The sequence below is a fragment of the Capra hircus genome, chromosome 22 (assembly GCF_001704415.2).
Source record: "Capra hircus breed San Clemente chromosome 22, ASM170441v1, whole genome shotgun sequence".
NCBI lineage: Eukaryota > Metazoa > Chordata > Mammalia > Artiodactyla > Bovidae > Capra > Capra hircus.
Window position 1 is genome coordinate 43,642,163 of NC_030829.1, and position 16,930 is coordinate 43,659,092.

At 40.3% G+C, this 16,930-nt stretch overlaps 1 protein-coding gene across 1 annotated transcript in view; it reads left to right on the plus strand.

Moving 5' to 3' along the window:
* The window catches only part of DNAH12 (dynein axonemal heavy chain 12), a 171,174-nt gene that overhangs the window by 58,476 nt on the left and 95,768 nt on the right, over positions 1-16,930 (plus strand). The window contains exons 25-31 of the mRNA XM_018066673.1: positions 2,899-3,051; positions 3,518-3,757; positions 4,094-4,339; positions 4,668-4,787; positions 11,203-11,312; positions 15,282-15,465; positions 15,599-15,739. Coding sequence (XP_017922162.1) covers positions 2,899-3,051; positions 3,518-3,757; positions 4,094-4,339; positions 4,668-4,787; positions 11,203-11,312; positions 15,282-15,465; positions 15,599-15,739 — 1,194 coding nt within the window. The remainder of the gene's footprint in view (positions 1-2,898; positions 3,052-3,517; positions 3,758-4,093; positions 4,340-4,667; positions 4,788-11,202; positions 11,313-15,281; positions 15,466-15,598; positions 15,740-16,930) is intronic.

Sequence of the window (16,930 nt, forward strand, 5' to 3'; positions counted from 1 at the left end):
TTCACGTTGGTGTATGGCAGAAGCCAACAAAATATTATAAAGCAATTATCCTTCAATTAAAAACAAAAAAAGAAACACCAATCCACTTGTACTAAGTAAGTGAAAGTGTCTTTGAGTTGTCTGTAAGCAGAGATAAAACAGGGATTATGGGGCAAATGATTGTCTAGGGAATGTTCTCAGTAAAAGCCTGTAAGAAAATGAAGAAAGCAGAGGGGGAAGCTGAGCAAGGATGTGGTTTCTGTGGATGTACGGCCTAACCTGATCTCACGGGGAGCTTTGGAGCATGAATGGCATCACAGACATACTTCACTTTAAGGCAAAGAGGTCTAACTTTTCTATCCCTTTATTGTCACCGGCTATGGGTCCCTCCTGAGGCTAGGGGTGTGAATAAGCATTCAGATGTTTGTGACTGAGGGAGCTCCTGACTGAGGGCAAACCTCAGGAGACAAGGACGATCGGGAGCTATTTGGAGATGACACCCACAGCAATCGGAAGGACGGAAGCAATGACCAGTAAAAGAATCTGAGGAAGATTGTAGTGCATCTATGATAAAATATTTCACCAAATCCTCTTTCTCGAGAAGCTACTGGAAGGGCAGACTGTGTCTGTCTTATCCTCTACTCTAGTGATGAACAAGTACCTAAGTTACTCCCTAGGATTTGTTGAGTAAATGAATCTCAAGCTGCTGTGTCCTATCTCAGAGCTCACTGAAGTGAGCTGTGAATATTTGTAAGGTGGACCCTAGCAACATTGAGGTATAAAATCAAAATCACGTTAAACACTTGTATAAAACACTAAACACTGGAAAAATCTCCTACTGTAGTTAATATCCATAATAAAGAGAACACATTTATAAGCATTTTTTGGACATTTTAATAAAGAAAGGAGAGTCTGAGGTTTCTAGCAGTCACATTCATGGACATTAACAGTATAGTATTTACTACAAATTTATGATGGGTGAAGTATCATTGATACTGCATGTATTTAATAAGCTGTCTCTGTTGTTTGATTTTAGTAAAGGTGAAAATATTTAAGGTTTTCATAGGACTATTAATTATTTTTTAAAATGTTTAGTTTCTTAGAGCAGTTTTAGGTTCACAGAAAAATTAAGCAGAAGGAATAGAGTTCCCATATACTCCCTGTCCCGCCATATATATAGTCTTGGCCCTTTGACCCTATTTTATCTAAAAGCAACTAAGTTTCACAAACTCTCACAGAGTTTTTCATGAAACAAACTTCATAGTTAGAGTTGACTGTAACTTGTATGCTTCTTAAAATTTCCAGCCATTGTTATAATCACTGTGCAGACTCAGAAAGAATTCAGATGCTGCTGATATTACTCTTAAGGAACTTAAAAACTGAGAGAGGGAAAAAAATAAACTTAGTTAACTGTAATATAAGTGTTACTGAACTACGTTCATTTGCCTAACTCATCACAGCAAGCCAAACACTGAAATGCTGAGGTTTGCAGCAGAGAAAGTGGTTATTCACAGAGCAGCCAAGCAAGGAGACAGGAAAACAACTTAGATCTCCCTTCCTGAAGGCGAAGGGCTCAGGGTATTCATGGGATAACGCTGAAGTATGGGAAGCATGGGGAGGCTGTTGTCGCTCTGCTCTCATGCAGCCAGGCCACAGGCTTTTTTTACATTTGCTTCTTCTCAGCAAAGCTCAGAAAGGAGTGGAGTTAGCTTGTTCTGAGGGTGGAGTTTTCTGCCTCTGACATCAAAAGGTCACTGAGCTGACACTTGCCCCTGTCCAGATGGAGGTTCGGTGTTCTTAACGCTCTTAATCAGCTCAAGCTTGATTTGACACAGAAGACTCCAGATTTGTAAAAGACAACTTGGGCAACCACCCTAGTGCCCAGGCTACGCTTAGAGGATACGCCAGCTTATATAAAAACAATAAGAGTGGAGTCCAGTAGGCAAAGGCAGGTCACAGTTTGCCATGCATCAGTGGATGACTGGTAACTGGTTTCACAATGAAGGTGATGCCACTGGTAAGAGAAATACAGAGCGGTGCTATGGGGATGGAGACAATGAAGAACATACCGAGAGTGGAATGCGACAGCCAGGGTGAATCATAGACGAACGGATATAGTAGGGCATCTCTTTATGTTCCCATTGATGGGCCTCCATGTGTTACCCTCAGCTTTTGGTGTTTTCTCTCCTTGCATCTCGCTATCAAGATCATCATAATTGGTCTCTACAAACATTTCTGTAAGCACTTCTTTTTAAAGTGACATGTTATTTTTAATGTTTATTTCTTTCTTTTTGGTGTGCTGCACAGGATTTTTCTCTAGCTGTGGCTAACGAGGGCTACTCTCTAGTTGCGGTGCACGAGCTTCCCACTGGTGTTGGCTTCCCTTGTCGCAGAGCAGAGGCTCGAGGGCACTCAGGCTTTAGAAGCTGAGGCTCCTGAGCTCCAGAACACAGGCTGTAGTTGTGGTGCATGGGCTTACTTGCTCTGAAGCATGCGGGATTTTGCCAGATCAGGAATTACCCTCATGCCTCCTGCATTAGCAGGCAGATTCTTTACCGTTGATCCACCGGGGAAGCCCTCCCTAACCACTTATAATTAAACATTTCTGATCAAATGTTAACACTTCAAGGCTGGATTCTCTTTGTTTTTAAAAAGGCAAATGGAATACATATGAAGTATTAGATGAAAAGGAGATTTTCATACATTTTAACTGTTTTTAGATCCTTTAAACCACTTTTTCTTGTTGCAGCTACAGAAATGAGTTCAAAAAATCAATGATATATGTAATTGCATTACTGTCTCTGAAGCTACAAATAAGACTGAGACCATTTTATTAATATAAGCAATTGTCCTGTTATAGAGTTTTTGTTTGTTTTCAGTTAAGCGTGGATTTCTTTTCACATTTATTTTTCTTTTCAGATAGGTGCCTTCTATTTAAACCTTGGAGGTGCTCCAGAAGGGCCAGCAGGCACAGGCAAAACGGAAACCACCAAGGACTTGGCTAAAGCTCTTGCTGTACAGTGCGTGGTATTCAACTGTTCAGATGGGCTAGACTATCTAGCAATGGGAAAGGTAAAGTTACATATTAAATATTACAAGTAGTTTATAGTTAGGGCTAACTGGATAAGCCGAAGCAAATTCATATTTAAAACACCGATCATGGTTTATGCATTATTTGAACTCTTTTTTTTTTTAATGGGTAAAGGCATTGTTTTTATCCCTTTGGGGTTTTTCTTGAGCTTAACTTTCAATTTTGACTTAAAAGCTTTGCAAGTTTCTCACATGGTAAAGAATCTTCCTGAGATGTGGGAGACCGGAGTTCGATCCCTGGGTCGAGAAGATCCCCTGGGGATGGAAATGGCAACGCTGTCCTGTGTTCTTGCCTGGAGTACTCCATGGACAGGACAGTCGACTTGCAAAGAGTCGGACATAACTGAGCCACTAACACACACGCTTCAATTTTGACTTAAACGGTTAAATGTTTATTTTCGTAAAAGATGCCCATGCCTACGAAAATCATCGTTTTTCTTGTCCTTAGTTTTTTAAAGGATTGGCTTCCTCTGGTGCTTGGGCTTGCTTTGATGAATTTAATCGAATTGAGTTGGAAGTGCTGTCAGTGGTAGCTCAACAGATCCTTTGCATTCAGAGAGCCATTCAACAGAAGCTGGAAGTGTTTACTTTTGAAGGGACAGAACTTAAACTCAATCCAAACTGTTTCGTAGCTATTACCATGAATCCTGGCTATGCAGGACGTTCTGAATTACCAGATAATCTTAAGGTAATATATATTTTTTAAAGAGTGTAAATTTGGTAATCAGTATAATCTACTCAAAATGGTACACTTCTCTCACATGTATTTGTAATCTCCCTTTTACCTTTTCCATTTGCTGTAAGGTAAACCTGTAAAGACTTTTTTTAATGTCTAAAAAAAATTAGAATATTAGAATACATAAAACTGCTAAAATGCTACTGAACAAATTAAAGAGTTAGTGAAAAGGTCCTGCACTGGGGGAATAAACTTGAATATCAGCTCATTATCTTTGGGTGCTTATGCTCAGCTTTAAAACTTGTTTTCTTTATGTAAATAAAATATTTCACTTGTTTCATGCTTCAGGTGCTTTTCAGAACAGTGGCTATGATGGTTCCAAACTATGCCCTCATAGCAGAAATCTCCCTCTACTCCTATGGGTTTCTGAATGCAAAACCTCTGTCTGTGAAGATAGTGATGACCTACAGGCTCTGCTCAGAGCAGCTCTCGTCACAGTTTCATTATGACTATGGAATGCGAGCAGTAAAAGCAGTTTTAATAGCTGCTGGAAACCTAAAACTAAAATTTCCAAATGAAAATGAAGATATTCTTGTAAGTATTAACTATGTATGTTGTGAAAGTTTCCATTAAAAAATAATTTTTTTCAGCAAGGTTGATTGTGAACTATATAGATAGGCAGATAAAAGTTGTTGTTTTCAGCCTTTTTATGTGGGGTTGAAATGACAGTCTTGAGGTTCTGGTTTTCATTATAATTTACAGGAATCCAAGGACCTTTCTGTTTGATAAGTGTAGTGTTGGCTTTTTAGTATAGGGATTCCATGAAATAATATGAAACAAACTTTGACTTTGGTGAGATGGGGGCCAGAGGAGGGCCAATACTGGCAATTAATCTGTATCGCACTTTTTGATTGATTTTTAGCTTCTTCGATCAATTAAAGATGTAAATGAACCAAAGTTTTTGTCACATGATATACCCTTATTTAGTGGAATAACTAGTGACTTATTTCCTGGTGTTAAACTTCCTGAAGCTGACTATCATGTAAGTAAACCTCTGAGAATGACTTGTTCTTCAAAGAAATTCACCTGGTGACTCAGCAGTTTTTCGAGCTTTATTAAACGAGTGAATTATTCTGTTAGGAAGATAAACCTCTGTTTTGGCCACTCTGGTTAATAAGGAGGAGTAAATTTCAGTGTGTGTGCTCAGTTGTTCGGTCGTGTCTGACTCTTTGCAACTCCATGGACTATAGCCTGCCATGCTCCTCTGTCCATGGGATTTCCCAGGCAACAGTCCTAGAGTAGATGCCGTGCCCTTCTCCAGGGAAATTTTAGTGCTTTATGTTATATGATACCAGGGTTAACAAGTTTCAGGTCAAAGATGTTACTATAAAAGAACACATTTTATTTCCTGTATTCTATCTTGTGATTTATAATATTTACTACTAAATATACTTCCCTGGTGGCTCAGATTGTAAAGAATCTGCCTGCAGTGCAGGAGACCTGGGTTCGATCCCTGGGTCAGGAAGATTCCCTGGTGAAGGGAATGGCTCCCCACTCCAGTATTCTTGCCTGGAGAATTCCATGGACAGAGGAACCTGTAGGGTTACAGTCCATGGGTCTGCGAAGAATTGGACACAACTGAGCGATTAACAGAATGTCAATCTCAACCTGATAAATGTGTCTTTTAGTTTTTCAGGGTTCTCTGAGAAACTGCCAGATTTCTCCTTGTAGGTTTCTAGGTCCCCCAGTGAGAAGGGGACATGTACTCCAGTAATCCCTCTGTTCCCATCAGTTACCTCCCAGACAGGATAAAAGCCTGGTTGTGCAAAAGTGGGGGCTAAGTTTGTACCTGATTGGAGCACCACTGGGGAAAGCAATGGTGCTTGTTAACCCTGGTATCATATAACATAAAGTACTAAAATTTCCCTGGAGAAATGCATGGCATCCTACTGGGGTAACTGATTTGGGGGTTTCTATTTTGACAGGGTAAGGTTGGGGAGCAAAAGCTGAAGAAGATGGTGAGAGGAAGAAACGGAGTTTGAGAGAGGGAGTCCATGAGAAGATGTAGCTCCAAATCTTTCGGGGGCAACGCAGAAATAGAGGCTTAACACAAACAAGACTCACTCAGACTTTTTTCTTCCTAATTTAATTTTATACTGGAGTATACTTGGTTTACACTGTTGTGTTAGGCTTCCCACGTGCTGCTAGAGGCAAAGAACCCCCCTGGCAATGCATGAGACACAGGAGATGCAGGTTTGATTCCTGGGTCTGGAAGTTCCCCTGGAGAAGGAAATGGCAACCCACTCCAGTATTCTTGCCTGGAGAATCCTAGGGACAGAGGAGCCTGGCGGACTACAGTCCATAGGGTCGCAAGGAGTTGGACGCAACTGAAGCGATTTAGTGTGCATATGTACAGCTAAGTGATTCAGTTATATATGGATACGTATATCCATTCTTTTTCAGAGTCATTTCCCATATACGTTATTACAGAATACTGAGGAGAGATCCCTGTCTATGTATTAGTAGGTCCCTCTTGCTCATCTATTTTATATAAAGTAGTGTCTAAAGTTAATCACAAATCCTAAATGATCCCTCACCTCCACGTGTCTCTCTCACTTGCCGCCTGAAACCACAAGTCTACTTTCCAAGTCTGTGACTCTGTTGTTATTTTGCAAAGAAGTTCATTTCTATCATGCATTTTTTCTGAAGGATCCACATAAAAGAGATATCACATATTTGCCATTCTCTGTCTGATATTTGCCATTCTCCTTCACCTAGTGTGACCATCTCTCTATGTCCTTCCATGTTGGGGCAATGACATGGTTTCATTCTTTTTTTAAGGCTAAATAATATTCCGTTAAGTGTATGGACCACATCTTCTTTATCCATGCAGACATTTAAGATGCTTCGGTGTCTTGGTTATTCTACATAGTGCTGCAGTGAGTTTTGGGGTGTGTGTACCTTTTTGAACTATGGTTTTCTTGGGGTATTTTCCCAGAAGTGGGAGTGCCAGATCAAATGACACCTTTGTTTTTCCTTCTGTGCTTCACAGCACTACCAATTTGCATTTCTTCCAGCAGTGTGCAAAGGTTGCATAGGTTGCATGGAGAATTCCATGCCCTCTTCAGCATTTGCTATTTGGAAACTTTCTGATGACGGCCATTCTAACTGGAGTCAGTTGATAACTCATCGCAGATTCGAACTTGCAGTTGTCTAATAATTGGCTTATCATTGGCTAAAACTTAACAACAGTATAAATAAAATATACCTCTTGAATTTTCTTCTTGAAAACCAGCCCATTCAAAAATTCTTTATCCATGATCTTTGTGAGGACATTTCTTCAGGGGCAGGTATTATTTCTTTGCAGCAATGCAAATCTTGTGGATGTTAACTATGATAGCAACAGGGAGTCAAGTTGCTGTTATGAGAAACGGCCACAAGATGGGAGTACTTCCCCATCCCCAATCTGGAAAATAGACTTGGAGCCTTTTAGACAAATTCATGTTGCTGATGGTAAATGAGAACGGAATGGGGGCAGAACAAAGACTCGAGGGCTTGTGTCTCTTTACCTCTGCCCCTCTTCCTTACCTATTCGCCTCCTCCCACCCCTCTCAGCCAAAGCCCAAGCCCTGCAAAAGCGTTTTGCCAAGAGTATTGAGGGTCAGTAGGTAGGGTGACTCTAAGCAAACTGGCTTTACCTGGGACCACACCACGAGGAGCTCTGGAGGGTGAAGGTTCTGAGAGATCTTCCTGGCATGCTGCTCCACTGTCCTTTGGAGGCATGAGTCTTGGCTTACCTGAAAAGGGCCCATCTGCATGCCGAAGCAGAGGTTTAATTCAGAGGAGACCAGGCACTTTTGGTAGAAGTGGGGATCATTTGCTGGCATGACCTCCTGAGCAGCCTCAGACTCACAGCACTCCTGCTTTGGGAGCTGAGTTTACTCAGGTCTAGGGATAAGAAACCAGCTTGGGTGACTCAGGTCCAGGAGAATAGAATAGACGTTCTTTGCTCTTATGGCTGTTGCGCTTATGTGGATCTTCTATTGCGGTGGAGTCGACATGCATCGTTCTCTTTGTTTGCGTTCTTCAGCTCCTTGATTCACTTCTACATAGGCCTGTACCTACGACTTTTCAGATTCTCATCCCATGATGGTATTGCAGAGTGTTGAGTCAAATTTCCTCGGCCCTTCTGTGGGTCTTCGGCTATGATATATTTTTATGTGCATTTCCAGTAGTTTGGGGCCTCCTCATTGATCCTGCTCCCTGCTTCCCCCTGCCAACCTCCCCATCTGTGCCTTGGCAATGGTATGTTTCATATGTAAGCCTGTGAGCCTGATTTTTGTGTGGGACACTAATGGGTTTTGATCATGTTTTAGATATCACCTGTAACTGAAATCAGTCATACTTGTGTTCTGTCTGCCTCACTGGACTTAGTGTGAGCCTCTTCTGGTCCATTGAGTTGCTTAAAACAGCATGATTTCATTGTGTTTCTGGGCTGAGTAACTGTCCACTGAGTATGGGTGGCATGCCTTCTTTCTCTCTTCGTCTGTCCTCAGACACTTGGGTCGTTTCTCTGCCTTGGCTGTTGTAAATAATGCAGACACGACCATTGCAGTGCCTGTGACTTTTGCAAGGATGCTCTTCTCTGGATATCCTTCCAGGAAGCGATACACAATCTTGTGGTAGCTCCGTTTTTCTTTTCTTAATCAAACATCCAGACTGTTCTCCAGAGTGACTGTTGCCAGTTTACAGTCCCACCTCAGCATTGGAGAGTTCCCTATTCTTCCCTTACTCCACTCCCCAGACCTGGGGGGCCTTTTTTGAAGTGTCGATTTTGTAATGATTGCTGCCAGAGGATGCCTGGGTGTCTTTGTCTTGGGGTCTTTCTCCTCCTTAGAGATCCTGAGCATTTTCATTTCAGGTGATTTTTCTCTGTGACAAAGAGTGTGAATAAAATGTGGCTGTTGAAATATGCATGTGGAGGGTCTGCTGTGTTTTGAGTTAGTTTTCATTAGGTGCCTCCATGAACCTTTCTTGATGGGGAAGGTCATCTGCATCTCCAATCCTGTGAACCTCAAGTACTCTGCAGCCATGCCTTCTCGTTGCAGTTTCAGAAAATGCCCACAAGGCGGCAGCACTTCCTCATGCCCCACTTCGTTCACTGGGCCATCCTTCCTGGGTTGTCAAGGAGAGTGGAAGGGCTTGTGTCTCTACCTCTGCCCCTCTTCCTCTACCCCTTCGCCTCCTCCCCCGACCACCTCAGTCAATCCCCAAGCCCCAAGCCCTGCAAAAGTGTTATGCCGAGGGTCCTGAGTGTCAGTTGGTGGGCCGACTGTTAGCAAGCTGGCTGTAATCAGGGACCACAGCCCCGGGAGCCCTGGAGCCCTCTCTCAGAGCTCTTCCAGGCACACCTCTCCACCGTCCTTTGGCGGCTTGAGGCTCAGCTTAGGTGAAAAGGCCCCACCTGCATCCTGCGGTGGTGGTTTCATTCAGAGGGCACCCCCCAGCCAAGTTCTGATGGAAGCGAGGCTCCTTTGCTGGAGCCTCCCGAGCACGTCCTCCCGAGCAGCCTCAATCCCACCCCAGTCCTGCTTTGGGAGCCGAGTCTGCCCAGGTCTAGGGTTGGTCCAGGCCCCAGGGGAATTGCTATGGTTAGACGTCCACTGTTTTTTCTTATTTGAGTCTGCCCAGTGTACTGTGTTCTTTCTCCTCTGGTTGTTATAAATGTTTTCTCCGTTTCCGTTCTTGACCCTGTGCCAAGTTTTGTTCATTTTGTACTTACCCTGCTCGGTATTTGCTGCACTTCTGCTATCTATGTATTACTTTCTTTCTCCAGAAAATTCTTATTATCTTTTAAAGTATTTTTTCTACCCATTTTTCTCTCCCCTGTCCTTCTGGGGCTCCAGTTACATGAATTAATATTTTTGACTATTTTATATTGTCTCACATGTCTCTTATGATCGGTTTCTGTTTTTTCATTGTTTTTATTATCTGTGCTTTAGTTTGGATACTTTTATTGACTTGTCTTTAAGATTTAAGGTCCTTTCTTTGGCTTTGTTCAGTCTACCAATGAACTGTTAATTTTATCAATTTTATTTTTTTCACCTTTATTTTATCCAGTTTGATTTTATGAAAAGGTCTCATTTCTTTGCTTAAATTCTTCATCGTTTCATCTGTTTTTGTAATATTGTCTATGTTTTTTTATACATTTACAAAAGTCATTTTTTTTATCAGCTAATTATGACATCTGAGTCATCTGTGAGTTATTTACTATATTTTTCCCCCTACTGATCAACAGCTATTTTTTTCTTATGACTGTTAAAAATTGAGTAGAAAGTAAGAGGGTGAACTGATAGTATTTTCCTGTAGGAAAACCATGTTTTTTTTCTTTGTAAGATAGCTAGGGTTTTTTTTAAAAAAAAACAACATGATTTTTTTCTTTGTGAGCTGCTGATCTTTTCAACCAGGAGTTGACCTGAGCGAGTCTTGCTGCACAAGTATCGATCATTAGTCTGTCTCTGATTTCAAATGTCTTTAGAGTGAGAACTGTCCTAGTCTATGATAGGATCCTTCCTCTAGTAGCATTTTGGGATTAAAAACATCCGAAGCCTAAGAAAATCTCTTTCTGTGGGGGGTTTGTAGCTAAGCCCTTGATTTGTTGTGTCACTTCACACTCAGCAAAAGCATAGGCAGTGGAAAAACCAGCTCTATATTTGAAGCTCCTCCAGATTTATATGTCACAGGAGCCTACATGGTCATTAAAATATCTGTCAATTTCTCCTTACTTCAGCAAACTCCCTCCGCAGTATAGCAGGTCAGTCCAAGGCCTACCTGTCTGTACGCGCTTCTAGAAGTAAGACGAGCAGCTGGTCTGTGTGAAAGGCTCATCCCTTTCTGAAATTTAGTTCCTTTAGGCTTGTGCTCAGTGCTCAGCCGCTCAGTCGTGGCCAACTCTCTGCAACCCCTTGGACTGTAGCCTACCTGGCTTCAGTGGAGTTTTCTAGGCAGGAATATTGGAATGGTTTGCCATTTCTGAAATTTAGTTCCTTTAGACTTACGTGTATCCAAAATGCTCCTGTGTGTTTACAAGTTTTGTAATTTTTGTAACCTCTGTGTGTTTCTATTTACCATAGTGTGAAGGGTTGTTTGGCATGTCCTTCTATATCCTAATCAAAAGTGAAATTCTGGAAAAAGTAATAAGACAAATTGTTTTCATGCAGCATATACCCAATGCTATGATGCCATGATCATTGATAATGGGGAACACTAATTTTTTAGAGTATTTTAATTCTACTTTTTCCTTTCCGAAGTAAAAAAAAGGTTTAAGAAATAGTTTACAAATATAAGAAGACACAATTTTATTATTTCTAAATGAAAAATCTATATTTATAAGACATGAATGATATGATTTATAACAGCATTTTGTAGAAATGCATTCCATTTTTCTTTTATTTTAGGAATTTTTGGAATGTGCTCATGAAGCCTGCAAAGTACATAATCTTCAGCCTGTTAAATTTTTTCTTGAAAAAATGATTCAGACATATGAGATGATGATCGTTAGACACGGGTAAGATTATAGATAGATAGATGCCATAGTTAGCTGTTATTTTTTAGGTTAAACTATTAAAACAACTAAAATTTGTAAACCAAAAGAGTCAGCAAATTTTGCTAGGTGCAGTAGGGAGCAACCCTCCACCCCCACTCTACCCCAACTAATCACCATTCCAGTAACTTAAAAACAACGCTATATTTCTCTCATGCTACATGTCCAAAAAAGATTGGAAAGGAGCGCTCATTCAGTCAGTGATGTAGCACTAATGACCCTCCACAATTTGCCCCTTTGATCATCAAATATGTAATTTGTTCTACTTCATGAACATTAAATACACTTTTACTTTCCCAGGGAGGCAACCCGAAAGTTCCAATCAATGAACCAGACTCAAAGTCTAGAATCTCTAGATGATGTGTAATAGTCCGTGTATCAGATTTGGAAGCTGTTCCTCTTGCTCCAGAGATCTAAAAATAGAAAAGTTATCTGCCTGCACACATCCAATATTATAATAGTGGGTTTACCAGAACATGATTACCGCAGCAAATACTCACATTCAGAAGCTGAACAGACAAAGCCAACACTTGTCAGCAGCAGTTCTGAAATTCAGCAAGGCCTTTTGGACCCTAATTCCAGAGGCAGACTGACTGTGAAAGTACTCCAGTAGTTGGTACAGGCCCTTCCAGGGAGTCAGAATCATTTTATACATAATTTATTGTAAAGGGTATCATTAAGTGGCTCTGGCCATTTTGTATTCATAATTATATATATATATATATATATATATATATATATATATAGCTTTTTTTCCTCCTGAGACAGCCTCCCCTACCAATTGTATAAACTGAGATCCCCATAAAACCTGGGTATACTTCTGTTTGGCTTTGCTCCCCAAGAGGAGTTTTCTGGGAACCTGTCCTCTGTGGACTTTGGTTCAACCTTGTGAGGGGTCTCCCCTCTCCATTTTCTTCCCTGGTCACATTTTCTCATATAATAGAGAAAATTTCCTTGAGAGCTGAAAAATGTTCTCAGCCGGCTCTCTACCTATAGAAAGTCGATGTCTCAAAGGTCATGATTTTTTAAAGGCAGATTTTTTTTTTTTAAAAAACCTCTTTGTATTATATAAATTTTCAAACATATGTAAAAATAGAGGGAATTAGTACAGTCAACCCTCATGCATTCAGTAACTGAATCTTTTTTACATCTTAAACATTCACATTGTGTTTTAGCCTAGACTCATGGTTTCTTTGTCAGTCAATTCTCTCAGAAACTTAATAAGCTCTTTTTCCATTTGATTCCAGGTGTGCCAGGAGCCACCAGAGTGGTCCTTATTAAGTCATACCTTTCTAAACATCCTTGTAGTATCCTTGAACCTATCTGACTTAGTTGGTGGGCCCATATCCTTAATCTGTTTTCCCTAAATTATTTTACCATCCGGAAATGATTGCTGGGAACCATATTAACCTTTCATTTCTTATAATGAAGTGATACAGTGGCCCTGCTCTTGATTTGGTCTTTGATACTAGGCTAAGCTGATCTTTGTTGGTCAAAGATTTTCTCAACTTGTCTCTAACCAGTTGCAGATGAGAATAAATCACCTCATTCAGTCTCCCAAGTCTTTCTCAGCTTTCTCCACTTTCATTCCTGCTTGCAAACTGGCCATATTTTCCTGAGCTCATTTCTTTTTGTAGTTCCTTGTTAAATGCATCCCTCAGCTGCCAATATACACTAATAATTTTCTGTTTACTATCTTTTCCCCCTAAAACCACAATTTCAACAGATTTATTATCTATCTCCCAGATTATCTCAGGGGATATATTTACCAAATCTTTGATCATTCAGTTCAGTTCAGTCGCCCAGTTGTGTCCAACTCTTTGCGACCCTATGAACTGCAGCACGCCAGGCCTCCCTGTCCATTACCAACTCCCAGAGTTTATGCAAACTCATGTCCATTGAGTCGGTGATGCCATCCAACCATCTCATCTTCTGTCGTCTCCTTCTCCTCCTGCCCTCAATCTTTCCCCAGCATCAGGGTCTTTTCAAATGAGCCAGCTCTTTGCATCAGGTGGCCAAAGTATTGGAGTTTCAGCTTCAACATCAGTCCTTCCAATGAACACCCAAGACTGATCTCTTTTAGGATGGACTGGTTGGATCTCCTTGCAGTCCAAGGGACTCTCAAGAGTCTTCTCCAATACCGCAGTCCAAAAGCATCAGTTCTTCGGCACTCAGCATTCTTTATAGTCCAACTCTCACATCCATACATGACTAATGGAAAAACCATAGCTTTGACTAGATGGACCTTTGTTGAAAAAGTAATATCTCTGCTTTTTAATATGCTGTCTAGGTTGGTCATAACTTTCCTTCCAAGGAGTAAGCATCTTTTAATTTCATGGCTGCAGTCACCATCTGCAGTGATTTGGGAGCCCCAAAAATAAAGTCAGCCAGTTTCCCCATCTATTTGCCATGAAGTGATGGGACTGGATGCCATGATCTTAGTTTTCTGAATGCTGAGCTTTAAGCCAACTTTTTCACTCTCCTCTTTTACTTTCATCAAGAGGCTCTTTAGTTCTTCACTTTCTGCCATAAGGGTGATGTCATCTGCATATCTGAGGTTATTGATATTTCTGCCAACAATCTTGATTCCAGCTTGTGCTTCCTCCAGTCCAGCATTTCTCATGATGTACTCTGCATAGAAGTTAAATAAGCAGGGTGACAATATACAGCCTTGATGTACTCCTTTTCCTATTTGGAACCAGTCTGTTGTTCCATGTCCAGTTCTAACTGTTGCTTCCTGACCTGCATATAGGTTTCTCAAGAGGCAGGTCAGGTGGTCTGGTATTCCCATCTCTTTCAGAATTTTCCACAGCATAGCATTAAATCCCAGTCATTAGCCTCTGTTAACAGTTAATTTGCCACCCACAACTTAGCCTCTAAGCCAGTGCCCCTTATTTTAATCTCTCTCTCTTTTTTTTTTAATCATGGCAAAAATACCTTTTTCCCTTCTAGGTACCAATGTCTATCAGTAAGGATGGACTACAGAGAAACAATCTGTACCCAAATCTTAGTGACTTGAGAACAAAGGTGTATTTCTCAATCACACTGTTTTCAGTATAATTTAACAGGGAGGTTCTGCTCATCATAATTATTCAGTTCCCAGGCTGTTGGAGCAGCCACTGTCTCAACATTGTGGGTCACAGCTTGCTAGAGGGAAAAGAGAGAGCTCTGTAAGGTCCCTTATGGGCACTTATCTCTCCTCTACCAAGTAACACTCATCATTTCCATTTATTACACCTTAGTCACCTAGTAGTCCTAAAAGCGGAGAAGGCAATGGCACCCCACTCTAGTACTCTCGCCTGGAAAATCCCATGGATGGAGGAGCCTGGTGGGCTGCAGTCCATGGGGTCGCTAAGAGTCAGGCACAACTGAGCGACTTCACTTTTCACTTTCATGCATTGGAGAAAGAAATGGCAACCCACTCCAGTGTTCTTGCCTGGAGATCCCAGGGACAGAGGAGCCTAGTGGGCTGCCATCTATGGGGTCGCACAGAGTCGGACATGACTGAAAGGACTTAGCAGCCGTCCTAAAAGAGAGCAAGGAAACCTACTATGTGCCAGCAGAGAGGAGATTCAGAGATATTTGGCAAAGAGCACTGTAGCAAGTGAAAATGAGGAAAAGTGAATCCTCTCCATCTTCCTGATTAGGAAACCTCAAGTCATTAAATTTTTTTTCTTAAGTATGCAGTTGTTTCCATTTTCACTTGGAAAATTTTTATTCTCTTTTATAGATAAAGGGATTAATGTTGAGAACTTGATTTAGAAATCAGTTAAATGTAACCACCTTATATCTGAGACAAAGTAATATAATTTCAAAAATTATATGTAGTAATTATCATAGGGTGAAAATTTATATACAAATATATAGGTAAATAATTTAACTTACCATTATTTTTGAGAATCTTATTGTATAATGACTTCTTTTCCTTCATAGTTTTATGTTAGTAGGAGAGCCTTTTGCTGCTAAAACAAAAGTTCTGCATATGCTGGCTGATACTCTAACTCTTATGAATGAATGTGGCTATGGAGAGGAAGAAAAAGTCATTTATAGGACTGTAAACCCCAAATCCATTACTATGGGCCAACTTTTTGGACAATTTGACCCAGTGTCCCATGAGGTAATCCATAGAAGAAACATTCTCTACTCTTATTGACAATGCATGTTAAGCCAAGAAATCTGGAATATTTTTATGTTATCACTTTATAGTTTTTTACAGAAAGCTTTCCAACTCTTCCTTTTTTCCTCCTTAGTGGACTGATGGCATTGTGGCTAACACTTTTAGAGAATTTGCCTTATCAGAAACACCTGACCGGAAATGGGTTGTATTTGATGGTCCCATTGACACTTTGTGGATAGAGAGCATGAACACAGTACTGGATGATAATAAAAAGGTAAACCATCATGATTAAAAGCAAAACAGATGCATAGTATGAGTATACTTAACACTGCTGCTGCTGCTAAGTCACTTCAGTCATGTCTGACTCTGTGCGACCCCATAGACGGCAGCCCACCAGGCTCCCCCGTCCCTGGGATTCTCCAGGCAAGAACACTGGAGTGGGTTGCCATTTCCTTCTCCAATGCAGGAAAGTGAAAAGTGAAAGTGAAGTCGCTCAGTGTTGTCCGTCTCTTAGCGACCCCATGGACTGCAGCCCACCAGGCTCCTCCATCCATGGGATTTTCCAGGCAAGGGTACTGGAATGGGGTGCCATTGCCTTCTCTGTACTTAATGCTACTGAGCTGTAAACCTAAAATGGTTAACACAGTAAATTTATGTTTTTTTTTTAAACCACAATTAGAAAAAACAAAGCAGATACAGACATGCTTAAACATGTTATATGTCCAACAACGAAATCTCAATATTTAAAATGAAGGATGCAGCAAAATGAAAAAGTTTATAAGCTATCTTTTCAGTGAAAACTACGCTGTGGTAAATTCTTTGCTTAGTTTTTTTTTTTAATTAGAATACAAGTATATTAATACTACTGCATTAGCAGGAAGGCATGGTAATGTAATGGGTGATAATAAGTTATGTGACTATAGTCTTAAGGTTTCTTATAGAACTTCAATATTTTATAAGAAAACAAAAACCCTTCTTTTTTGAAAACATAGACTGCTTCAGTGTTTATATGTGGTATATAACCTTAGAACCTGTGAAATTTTAAAAAATAAGAAAATGGAAGTCTTATATTTAACTGAGAGATAACATATGTAAAGTATAAAATGCATACCAAAGTTTAGAATCTATGTGTTTTTTACATATGTGTATACCCAGATAACCATAATATAAATTAAAATACCTTAAATTTATTGCTCCCTACAAGGTTCACTTACGTCCCTATGCAACCTGTACATCTTCCCAAAGGCACAATCGTTATTCTAACGTGTGCTGTGATAAACTAGTTTTGCCAGTTGTTGAACTTGATGTAAATAGAATCATACCATATAATTTTTTCTTTATTTTGGTCGATACAACCACCTATGATATTAATATTGTAGTTCCATTTTATTTATTATCCTTTTAATATCTGTGTTAGTATTCTACTGTATCAATATACCACAATTTATTTTTATATCTAAATGAA